This window comes from Cetorhinus maximus, chromosome 1, assembly GCF_964194155.1.
Source record: "Cetorhinus maximus chromosome 1, sCetMax3.hap1.1, whole genome shotgun sequence".
In the NCBI taxonomy this organism is placed as follows: domain Eukaryota; kingdom Metazoa; phylum Chordata; class Chondrichthyes; order Lamniformes; family Cetorhinidae; genus Cetorhinus; species Cetorhinus maximus.
The window spans coordinates 80,945,274-80,958,458 of NC_135879.1; the positions used below are offsets into that span (position 1 = coordinate 80,945,274).

The 13,185-nt window shown below is 42.2% G+C and overlaps 1 protein-coding gene across 6 annotated transcripts in view; it reads left to right on the top strand.

The window, feature by feature from the left end:
• The window catches only part of LOC144681248 (ankyrin-2-like), an 866,008-nt gene that overhangs the window by 634,942 nt on the left and 217,881 nt on the right, over positions 1-13,185 (top strand). For all 6 annotated transcript variants that reach the window (XM_078542889.1, XM_078542897.1, XM_078542890.1 and 3 more), the window contains one exon: positions 2,722-2,820. In XM_078542889.1, the coding sequence (XP_078399015.1) occupies positions 2,722-2,820 (99 nt within the window). The remainder of the gene's footprint in view (positions 1-2,721; positions 2,821-13,185) is intronic.

The window sequence follows — 13,185 nt, forward strand, 5'->3', positions numbered from 1 at the left end:
TTACCTGCGTAGTCCTTTTCCCTCACCCCTGTGCTTTCAAAACCTAAAGCACTTCTGCTCTCACAGCACCTTCCCGGATTTCTGCATGAATCACTAGAGATGAGTTCTGATTCATGTTTCCTTCTTGGTAATGTGCTCCTCTTATATTCTGCCTGCTGCTGTCCATTCTGTATGCCAAACATTCCAAAAGAAAATGCCTCACCCAATTTTAAGCAGCTGTTTCACTGAAGGTTTTTACATCACAAAAATCCTTCTGCTTCTACCATGATGCGATGGGGTTTTCTTATTCCTGCCATCGAGAGAGAGATTGTTGCATGGTCAGAATAAAAAATTAACATCCGGCACTGCTGTTGGCCACCCTGACTCCCTTTGCATACCTGAAACACTAACTTCCTGTTTTCAGGGTAGCAAGGGAGGTGATAATAGCTCAGCTGCTTCACAGTTGTTGACCTATGTTCTGTTTGTATTTGTGGGCAGGAGGCAAATTAAATTTACTTGGTGATTCCAGGGTGAAAATATAGTCTTCTGTTTTATAATTTATTCCCTTAAAAACAGAAGGAACAATGACTAACTTCTGTTTGAAGATTTATCATCCAACAAACAGAGTGGGCAATGTCTAGAAATGGAATACTTGAAGGCAAATTATACACTCTTTGCATTTCTGTTAATTACTATTTCCACTCAGCACATGCAATGCAGAGCCCCCACAGCAACATCCTCTCATTTGTTGCATTGTGGGATTTCCACACTTGACTACTTAAAGTGTGTGTGAGACAAGAATATTTCTTCAAAGACAACTGAACACAAAAGCGCTTTTTGTTGCTGTCCCTTACTCGACAGGAGGAGTAGAGGGATGGACCTGAACAGCAGCACTGCCTTTCCTGAAGTCTGTCTATTTCTTGCCCAGGAAATGGGCACTTGGTGCCATGTGTAGTCATTCTACTGTACCTAAGTATTAGCACCACAAAATTATTCAACTGGCGTTTTGTTTTAGCACTGAGAAAAACTGCCTCAATTGTTGATACTACATCAATCACAGCATCTGGGTTAGCAAAATTTTGATAAAAGCAAAAAACTGCGGATGTTGGAAATCCAAAACAGAAACAGAAATACCTGGAAAAACTCAGCAGGTCTGGCAGCATCGGCGGAGAGCACAGTTGACATTTTGAGTCCTCATGACCCTTCAACAGAACTAAGTAAAAATAGGAAAGGGGTGAAATATAAGCTGGTTTAAGGTGGGGGGTGGGGGGTTGTTGGGGCAAGCAGCCAGTAATAGGTGGAGATAACCAAAAGCTGTCACAGACAAAAGAACAAAGAGGTGTTGAAAGTGGTGATATTATCTAAAGGAATGTGCTAATTAAGAGTAGAAGACAGGACAGATAAGGTACAGATAGCTCTAGTGGGGTTGGGGGAATACTAAAAGGTAGAAATAAACAATGGGTGGAAATACATCTAAAAGTAATGGAAATAGGTGGGAAAAGAAAAATCTATATAAATTATTGGAAAAAACAAAAAGGAGGGGGAAGAAACGGGAGGGTGGTGGGGATGGAGGAAAGAGTTCAAGATCTAAAATTGTTGAACTCAATATTCAGTCCGGAAGGCTGTAAAGTGCCTAATCGGAAGATGAGGTGCTGTTCCTCCAGTTTGCGTTGAGCTTCACTGGAACAATGCGATCTGTCCGCAAGCATTACCCAGACCTCCCTGTCGCTTGCCATTTCAAAACTCCACCCTGCTCTCTTGCCCACATGTCCGTCCTTGGCTTGCTGCATTGTTCCAGTGAAGCTCAACGCAAACTGGAGGAACAGCACCTCATCTTCCGACTAGGCACTTTACAGCCTTCCGGACTGAATATTGAGTTCAACAATTTTAGATTTTGAACTCTCTCCTCCATCCCCACCCCTCCCGTTTCTTCCCCCTCTTTGTTTTTTCCAATAATTTATATAGATTTTTCTTTTCCCACCTATTTCCATTATTTTTAAATGTATTTCCACCCATTGTTTATTTCTACCTTTTAGTATTCCCCCACCCCCACTAGAGCTATCTGTACCTTATCTGTCCTATCTTCTACTCTTAATTAGCACATTCCTGTAGATAATATCACCACCTTCAACACCTCTTTGTTCTTTTGTCTGTGACAGCTTTTGGTTATCTGCTCCTATCACTGGCTGCTTTTCCCAACAACCACCCCCCTCCCCCCCACCCTTAAACCAACTTTTATTTCACCCCTTTCCTATTTTTACTTAGTTCTGTTGAAGGGTCATGAGGACTCGAAACGTCAACTGTGCTCTTCTCCGCCGACGCTGCCAGACCTGCTGAGTTTTTCCAGGTATTTCTGTTTCTGTTTTTGAGCAAGATTTTGATCTTGCTTCATTCCAATTGTACAATTTGGAATAAAGCAAGATCAAAATCTTGTTAGTGCATAAAAGATACCTTTACAATTTATTGAATCATCATTCAAATTATGAAAATTTCCTGACTATTGGAATACAATGGAAGTTCAGCAGTTTGTTATTGTGCAAAGAAGCCATTAGATATGGGCTGTTGATCACAATGCTGTAGGATCTGCTATAGCTCCTTTCTTTGACACTCATCTTTCCATTTTTGATGTTTTTGTACAGACAAGAACTGCTTGCAGCTGCAATTTTCTGTATTTGTGGTTTGCTAACACACGTTTCTTTAAGAACAGCACTAGCACTTATTAACAAAGACGAATTCTTACAGAACGGCCTAACCCCACTCCATGTTGCTGCTCACTATGACAACCAGAAGGTGGCGCTGCTGTTGCTGGAGAAAGGTGCCTCTCCCCATGCCTCTGCCAAGGTATTAATTGCTACAAGAGAATAATAATTGTCAGTAACCTCAAAACAAAATGCAGTAGATGGTTTGATGTTTTTGAGTTTAACAGACATGTAAATAACAATTGTATTTTAATGCAGAGTGTCTTGCTAACAGTTAAATGGATAAACCTTTGGCAATTAAATTAAAGCCTGTATGAAAAATTCCTTGAAAACTGAAAATGTGTAGCATTTTCTCCATCATGATGTCACCAAAGAAGGGCAGCTGAAATGTTCTGCAGGATTGTATATTCAAATGGTAAATTTGCAAAGCAACAGTGTAGCATAGCATCCCTTCTCAACTGCTGTTCTGCAGTTCATTTTTATCTGAAGATTGGATTTCACTCACTGTAACAATTTGCAAAATAAGACACAATTAGTTACTTGTAAACGATACTTTGATATTTTATTTCTTGAATCAATCATTAAGTTTTCACATGTGTTGAATAAAAGTATCAATTACTATGCTTGACTGGAATATGACAAGTTGCAAAAGATAGGATCTTATAAGATAGATATTAATGGCAATCGAAAACGTTAGAGCAACCGTGCTACAACTTTATGAATCTACATGCTACGTATAACCCCAAGTCTCTTGATGCTACCGCTCCTGCTAAAACTCAGATATGATTTGAAAACAAAACATTTTTGTGCTGTTTTTGCTGCACTGTTGCAAACAGGATAAATAGCACAACATTCCTAGCTGTGCCACAGAGAAAATGGATCACCTGCAACTAATGCTTCCATTAATTTATCCTCTAGCTTGATCTTAATTTATTTGAATTGAAACCCAAAGATTGAAGAATAAAAACAGGAGCCATTCAGCCACCCCCGCTTGATTTGCTGCTCTGTATCTCAACTCTGTTTCCTCACTTTTGATCCATATTCCTCGTTGCACTTACCAGGTAGAAGAGGTCAGATTTTCATGGCAGGGGTGGGAGTCGGGAGATGGGACTAATTGCACCATCACTATCGCGCCTCCGTCTTGAGATTGCCGAAGAGTGGGTTTTTTCCAGGGCTCTAGGCCCTAGGTAGCTTGGAGACAGGCCTGCGGCAATGGAGGTGACTGAGTCCAGAGTGGGCAGGTTAAAGGCCCGCCTAAGTTCCCAAAAACAATCTTTGGCCCGGTGCTTCCAAGGCAATCCGTGGATCATCTGTATAAAGTTGAACCTTGTGACCACTTTAATCCTCCTCCCTTACTCTATCTCCTCACTCCCTCACCTCATCACCCCTTACTCTTCACCCCTCTTACCCTCACCCCTTCAATCTCTCACTCTCTACCCCTTCATCCATTATCCACTTTATGAACAGAGCTCATAAGCCCTATTAATAAAGTTGAAAGTAATTGAATAGCCATTAAAACTCAGAGTAATGAAACAGTTACTTCAAAACAATTGTGTAAACAAAGTTAAGCACTTGTGAAACAATTAGGCCGTTCAATTGCAGCCAAGAGCCCATAAAACTCCTTGTGTAAACAAAAGGACTTCAGAACTGCCATCTCAACAGATGTCCAGACTGAATACATAAAAGCAATGGGAAAGATGAACAATTTACACAGTTATCATACAGACTACCCTTTCAGTAGTGTGAAATGTATTTGACCTATACATCCTTTAGATGAGCTTTTTTAGCTCATCTGAACACTCATCTTTAAGATGATTTTAACTCATCATTAAGACCCACCTTAATGAATACAGATAGAACTCAAGCTACATGATTTAATGATGAACTCCAAAGGAAGCAAAACCATTTTACTTACATTTTAAGCTCCTCCCACCTCCAATAAATGGTTCATGCCTCCATGCAGCTGGTAAAAAACTTAGCAGATGCTAAAGTCCAGCTGCTCCCCTGAAAATTAAAATAAAACTTACCTGGGGTGGGCTCTTAATAAGCCCACAAAGTTGTCTGTTGCCACCTTAATAGGAACCAGTGGGTTCTGGGGACTGATCCCACCCCTGCCATTGTAAAAATAGGCAATGGCAGAAATGGAGGTGGGACCTCCAGCCATCACACTCGGTGGCCATGTTTTTTCTGGTCCAGTCTCTGTTTTTTTCCCAATCAGGACCACAAAGATCCAGCCCAAAATCTCAAGTCTAGTAAGTTTCAGTTGACCCAACATCCACAGCCTTTTGGAAAAGAGAATTTCAGATTTCCACATCTTTCGTGTGGAAGCAGCTTCCTGATTTCACTTCTGAAGGGTGCTCATTTTTATATCGTACCTCCTTGTCCTGGTTTTCAAAATAAATTGTTTCCCTGTATCTATCCTATTGAGTCCGTTCATCATTTTAAATACCTTGATTACATCATCCTTTAGCCTTCTAAACTCTAAGGAATAAAAACCAGGTTTATGTAACCTGTCCTCATAATTTAACCATTCAAGTCATGTATATTTCTACTAAATCATGACTGCACCATCTCCAAGGTCAATATACCCTTCCTGAGGTGCAGTGCCCAGAATTGAATGCAATACTCCAGATGGGGTGTAACCAAGGCTCCGTACAGCTGACGCAGAACTTTCTCCCCTTTGATTCCAGTCCTGAGTTACAGGCCAATATTCCATTGATATCTGGAAAAATGTCTCTGGAGCATTTTTCCTTTAAAGTTTGAATAATTGTAGCACATTTGATGTTTGATGGGGTGGCGGTGGCGTATTGGTATTGTCACTGGATTGGTAATCCAGAGACCCAGGTTAATTCTCTGGGGACCTGGGTTCGAATCCCACCATGGCAGATGGTGGAATTAAAAGTCTAATGATGACCATGAAACCATTGCCAATTGTTGTAAAGACCCATCTGGTTCACTAATGTCCTTTAGGGAAGGATATCTGATGTCCTTGTCTGGTCTGGCCTGCATGTGACTCCAGACCCACAGCAATGTGGTTGACTCTTAATGCCCTCTCAACAAGGGCAATTAGAGATGGGGTGAATAATAAATGCTGGCCTAGCCAGTGACGCCCACGTCCCAAGAACGAATGAAAAAAGTGCAGTAGAAGCTATTGGTGTAATGTTTCACTTATCCCAACATTGGTGAAAATAGGAATCTTTGTGTTTTACTATTTTAGTCGAGTTTGACTGCTCAAAGTCAAATCTCCTCCTTTCAGAGAAAGTGCTGGATATACAGACCACTGCTTCTACAGTCCTAAACTATAGAGGAATTCCTTCAGCTATACTAGCTGCATACATAATCCTCATTCCTACTTGGTCAGCATAGCTTTCTGTGTACTGTACAGAAACACACTGGTCTTTACGAGAATTGTCAGAACTAAGCAGAATTGAATCCTGGATGGAAATTTAGCTTAGGTCTCCATGGGTTAAATATAATACTGAGCACTACAGGCCTTGTCTAGTTCAAATAAAAAACATTAAATGCTGCAAACCAAAATAAAAACTGAAAATGGTGGAAACAAACAGCAAGTCTATATAAAAGGTTGGGTTGTGGACTCTTAATTAGAACTGGGAACTGAAACGTTTAATGGGTGAAATCTTCTGCTCTCCCTGGTGGCAAGCTTGGAGGTGGGAAGGGCATTTAATTAGGCAGGATGGCGGTGTACCTGAACCTCGCTGCCTTTCCGCCTCTGTCAGAATTAAGTTCTGGGCAGGAAGGTCCATGGTTGACATTCCTGCCTCGCCACCAATTGAGGCCCTTAAGTGGCCAATTAATGACCACTTAAAGGCCTCATCCTGCCACTGCTGGTAGCTGCAGGCAGGCCCATCGCCATGTGGTATGCATGGCAGCTAAAACCATATGGCCAGCTTGTCACTCCCTGGGGGAAGTCCCTTGATCAAAGGCACGCAGTGCCTGATCAAGGGACTCGACATTGGGGAAGGGGAAGGCACTGAGAGCCACCCTCCTGCCGTTACTGCCAAACCCGCCCCTCGCATCCTTCTCACCAAGACCCCAACCCCATGAAACCCTCCCACGCCCCATCCCCCACATTATTTACCTGTTGTCTGGATTGTCCAAAATCCTGGGACTCTGCTGCCTGTACTTTTGGCAGCAGCCAGGGCTCCCCAGTGGCGCTACTGAGCACAAGAGTTGCCAGCCTTTGATTGGCCAACAACTCTTGGTAGGCAAGACCTCCGCCCCCGGAGTCTTGAATGAAGGGACGGCCCACCACTGGCCTCGCCACCACCTGATTGGCTTGTGGTTCGGTGGGCCTTCCCAAAAAGAGGCAGCACACTGACTCTCCACTCGGCAAGCGAGACCTCTGACTCCTCAACAAGATTCTGCCGCTAAATCTTTTAATGAAATAAACAAAGCCCCTTTTTGAAAGAAGGAAGAAAAATAATTTGTCGAATGCCCAAATGGTTTTTTTGAAAACCTGAAAGCGAAGACAGGTCGAGGTTATCTCCGTGAGGCAATTGAAACGTATTAATAAAAGAAACTGGTCTGTCCTATTATTGGCTGATACATGAATATACTGCTGCTTTTAGTTGGTAGTTACCAGCAGTTCTTTTTTTTAGGGACCAGTACTTGTTTAAATAATATTTGTAGATGTACAGTGTGCACCTTTGGATTTGAAATCTAGTGGTAAAGAACATTATCCATGATTTGGTGGTAACATTAGACATTAATTATTCTCAAATAATTTGATCTGTGTTTATTGAAGTTTAAAAGCATTTAGTTAGAAAGATAACCAAGAGGAGGATTATTTGTAATTGAATTGAGCTCTGGTCAGAAGTTAAGGGATCTGGTTAGAAGCGATATGGAAATTTTGAAATCCCTGTCTGTTCATATAACCCTGTTCTTGTTTGTAAGCAACCCTAAGATCCGACCCTAGCTCTGTACAGTCATGTTCCATAACACAAACCACAACAGCATTCACATCAATGCACCAGGTTTCATTACCTGAGAAACTTTCCTTAAATTCATCCTTCAGGATGTTGGCCTGTAGTAGTGTTATCTTCGAATCACTTTGCACCAAATGGCTGACCTTCCAATACTTGTCATCACCCTTGCTTGGTACACTCCTAAAGCCAGGTTCTGAAACGTAATGTGCCTACATTTTCTGCAATGCAATATCTAATGTTAACATTAACATGTTTAAAATAAATGGGCTACTGGCAATATTAAAATGTCACCAATCAGAAAATCCAGGCTAACATGACTTTGTGGGGGGCGGGAAGTGCTGCTTCCCTTTTTATATTCTTCTGCTTTTTATTCTTTCTACTCTTTTAGTTTTGTTTCTGAGCTAGGAGACTGTAACTTATTATTTACTAAAGTAATAACTAGTTAACTAATCAAATAAATAAATAAGGGACAGACATGGCAGGGTAGGTGGTGTGGAGAACATTTCAGTCCTAGACAACCATATCTACGCTAAGTGTCTGCAGCAATTTCAGCTCAGAGTTGTTGAGCTGGAGTCCAAGCTGCAAACATTGCAGGCATCAGGGAAGGGGAGAGTTACTTGGACACTTGGTTCCAGGAGGCAGTCACACTCCTTAGGTTGTGTAGAACTTTAGAGTTGGTCAGTGGTCAGAGATAGGAGGGTGTGACTATAGGTCAGGCAGGTAGGGAGAAGCAGCATGTCATGATGGAGGAGCCACAACCCTTGACTTTTGACAAACAGGTACGAGATATTTGCTATTTGATCAAGGATTCAGTGTGGGTGGGCAAACTTATCATAGCACATGGTGCAGGAAACCATGCAAGTGGGGTGAGTGAAAAGAATGTGGTAGTGATCAGGGTCACTATAGTCAGGGGGAAAGATGCTATTCTCTGGATCCACGACTGGGAGCTCCAAAGTTTGCGTTGCCTGCTCAGTGCCAGGGTTAAGGACATCTTCTCGCTGCTGGAGATGAACTTGGAATGGAAAGGACACGATCCAGTTGCTGTGGTCTACATGTGAACCAACCACTGACATGAATGATGCTCTGCGGAAAGAATTGCAGGATTTAGGATCCAAATTAAAATACAGAACCTCAAAGATAATAATCTCTGGATTGACACCTGACCTACAATTGACATAGGCTCAAGCAGATTAGAGAATTAAACACACGGCATAAAGAGTGATGTGGGAAGAAAGGTTTTTGATTCATGGGGGCACTGGCTGCAGTATTGGAGAAAGAAGAAGCTGTTCCATTGGGATGGGCACCACTTAAAACAGGCTGGGATCAATGTCCTGGTGAATCATGTAACTAGGACTGTGGACAGGGCTTTAAACTAACAGGAGTTAGGAGAGTGTCAGGTAAAGCGGGATTTAGAAATTTAAGGAGAAAAGTCAGCAATAGAGCAGTGTAGCAATCTGGGTAAAAACAAGAAGACTAGGACAGGAAGGGGTAGAGTGGTTGATGGTAATAGTGCATCAGTGAATAAGGTCCATACAAAGAATAGTGGTAAAAAATGAAAATTAATGGCTCTTTATCTGAAGATGGCACAAATAGAGATAAACATTTTAGAGTTAATTGCTATTACAGAGGCATGGAAGAAGATTTTCAAAGCAGGGTTGGGAACCCAAACACTTGATGAATTCTGGTTCCCGAGCCCACACCTCAGTTGCGCCACTCTCACGACGCTATTTTTAAATTCAAATGGTCTAGTTGGCCAGGAGGTGAACTTGGCACTCAGTTAGTGGCACTGAGCACCTCTGGGAGGCAAAATTAAGGTCCAGTGTTAGCACTGGTGCATGTAGACTAATTAAAAAACAATTTTGAAACAAAGACAAATAAATCTTAATTGGCCCCACAACAAACCCAGAAGCTGTGCATTAAGATGCACCAGACTGTTCAGGTTCATTGACATAAAGTTTAAAGATTCCATTCGGCACAGGATGTGCCTCTGAACGTGCTCCTTAATGAGCTTAAAGGCTGTTAATCAATGGTGAATGGGTTTCCCGTTCGCTCCCTCCACCGGCCCTTTGAAAATTAAAAGCTGTCCTCGAAGTGCCGGGACCCCAAGATGATCCCGGAGACTGTGATTTAAAAATCGCACTCACACCGGGCCCCCATCCTGCAGCCCTTTGAATATCCAGCTCATGGTTACAAGGTGACCAAGATTGGTAACAAATATTCCATGGTACACAACATTTTAAAAAGACAGCCAGCATGGAAAAGGAGCAGGAGGCGCCCTGAAAGTAAAGGATAACATAAGGACAGTAGTGAGAAAGGATCTTGGCTGAAAAGATCAGGAAGTGTGAATCACTGACATGAATGATGCTCTGCAGAAGTATTGATGAAGATTAGGAAGAATAAGGGTCAGAAATCAGTCATGGGAGCAGTTTATAGGCCCCCAAAACAGTAATTATACCATTGGACAGAGCATTGATCAAGGCATAATTGGAGCTTGTAACAAAGGTAATGTATTAATTGCGGGGGACTTTAATCTTCGTATAGACTGGACAAATCAAATTGATTAAAATTATTAAGATACTAAGTTTGGAAGCGACACACTCTAATCCCAAGCAAGAACCTTTAACTTTAACAAAGCCAATTACATAGGCACAATGGCAAAACTAGCTAAGGTTGATTGGGTAAGTAGCCTGAAAAGTATGGCAGTAGATAAACAGTAGGAAAAATTTAAGAAAACAATTCAAAGTATCTGAGGCTTACTAAGGAAGTTTAAGATGACCTGAGATTAAAGAAGAGGCTTACATTGTTGCTATGAATTTTGGTAAAATTGAGGTTTGGGAGTGTTTTAGAAACCAGCAAAGGGCGACCAAGAACTTGAAAGAAACGAGGGGAAAAATAAAATCACTGAGAATAAACTAGCCAGGAATATAAAAACAGATCGTAAGAGCTTTTGCAAGTATATAAAAAGGAGAAGAGTAGCTAAAGTAAATGTTGGTCCTTTAGTGGCAGAGACAGGAGAGATTATCATGTGGAATGAGGAAATGGCAGAGACGCTTAACAAATATTTTGTGTCTATCTTTACAGAAGACAAAAATTGCAGAGCAGAAATAGAGGGATACCAAGGGGCTAATAGGAGCGAAGAACTTAAGATTACTGATAGCAGCAAAGAAAAAGTATTGGAGAAACTTAAGGGACTAAAAGCCAACAAATCCCCAGAACCTGATGACCTCCACCCTCGAGTTTGAAGGGAGATAGCTACAGAGATAGTGGATCCACTGGTTCAGGCTTTTAAATATTCCTTAGATTCTAGAACCCTCCTAGCAGATTGGAAGTCATCAAATGTAACCTCTATTCAAGAAAGGAGGCAGGGGAAAGCTGGGAACTAAAGGCCAGTTCGCCTTACATCAGTCATCGGGAAAATTGCTGGATTCTCTTATTAAGGAAATCAGAACTATGCACTTAGAAAATCATGGGCAAGATTTTTCCCTTGGTGGGGGTGCTCGGCGGGGCAGTCGGGCAACTGACTGCTGCCCTCGATTGGCTCCACTCCGCGATTTCATGGAATTGGCCCGCCCTGCGTGGATTGCGAGCGGCAGCACTAAGCACTCCCTGTGCGGGCAGGGGAGGAGGGAGAGCCAGGCCCAGTGCGCAGTTCGTACATGTACGCTTCAATTTCCCTGAGGCATGGAGCTGCCTCAAGGAGATTGAAGCACTTTTTAAAAAAATTAATAGTGACAGTAAAAATTTAATAAAACATGTCCGCTCACGTGACTGTGCCACATGAGATGGGACATGTTTTCAATTCAAAAATAAAGTTTTTACTTAATGTTTATTTGCTTTAGGAAACTTCATCCCGTTCATGGATGAGGTTTCCTAAAAAATGTAAAGGCCGCTTGGCCTTTTTGCCTGCCCGCCAACTGTTATGTTGGATGGGCAGCGTAAAGTTGAATTTAATTATCTTGTTAATGGCCTTATTAGGCCCTTTAATTATCGGCGGGCGCGTAGCCAACTTCGGGCACACGCCCAACGTCATTACGTGTCATCTTACATTCCGGTGTGTCGGGCCGCGCCCGCACACCGAGCATAAAATCCTGCCCCATATGATCAGACAAAGTCAACATGGTTTTATAAAAGGTAAATCATGTTTGACAAGTTTACCAGTGTTTTTTGAGGATGACACCAGTAGGATAAACAAAAGGGGCCAATAGATTTAGTATACTTAGATTTCCAGAAAGGCATTTGATAAGGTGTCACACACAAGGGGAAAAATGTTTCGATCATCGGCGGGCGCGCGCCTGACCTGAACGAGCGTAAAATGATGTGCGATGATGTCGGCAAGCGTCTTGACCTCATCTCGCACTCGCGCAATATTTTGGTTGTTGGGTATGCGCGGGAGTCTGAGCTGCGCCCGCCATTAATTAAGCGGCCTATTAAGGCCCTTAAGAACCCAATAGACTCGAATTTTTCGCTCCCGTCCAACCGTTTGGGCAAAAAGGCCAAGCAGATTTTGCATTTTTGGTGAAACCTCTTACACGGGCGGGCTGAGGTTTTGACCAGCTATTTAAAAAAATTAAAACTTTTACTTATATTTAACATGTCCCTGCTCATATGACAGTCACATGAGGGGACATGTTTTCATAATTTTTAATATGTTTGTTTTTATTGTTAAAAATCTTCAGCTGCCTCAGGGAGGTTTTACTGCACACAACCCTGTAAATGTGCAGACTTCCACGCTCCTCCTGCCCTTACCCTGGCAGTGCTGAGTGCTGCAGTGTGTGATTCACGCTGGCTGTCTGTTACTTAGCCAGCCAGCATGAAATCCATGTTAGGGCCTGATCTTGGGTGGCGTTCGGCTTTTCGACTGCTCCCGAGCCCACTTTCGCAATGGTGCCAGCAACATCGGCACATCAGCTTGTGTACTTGCAACCCACCCCTTATCCTGCGCTGCTGAAAATCGTTAACGCTGAGAATAGAGGCGGGAATGTGGGATTCAGGTCCCATCGGCCATTTTTAATGCCCACATGACATAGTTCGATCCAGTGTCAGGATGGGAAAATCCAGCCCTTGGTTTCTCAGGGAGTCAATGGATCTGAGGAGTGGGCAGGAAAGTGGAGTTGAGGCAGAAGATCGTACTGAATGGTGGGGCAGGCTTGAGATGCTAACTGGTCTACTTCTGCTCCTATTTCTTATGTTCTTATGTGCTAATGATCATTAAGCCTTAACTCTCTTCAAACCTTTCCCCTGTTGGTGCACTGAAATTAATAAGTAACAGGAGTGCTTATAAAATACCATTACCTTTTTAAATTTACACAGAAGTGATTTTTTGTCACGACCTCAACCTGAAGCCATGTTTTATATATTTTTTTTGTAGTTGCCATGGATTCCTGCTTTAATTATACACAATCTGCCAGGATGATTATTAGGTGTAATGAGAATGAGAACATCTATTTTCAACTGAGTCAAATCATAGCAAGTATAAAATTGAATGCCAAAACAAATTAAATGAAGATGGATAGCTAAAAAGGAGATTTTTCAAAGGGTCAAGGAGATGCAGTGATATAGGC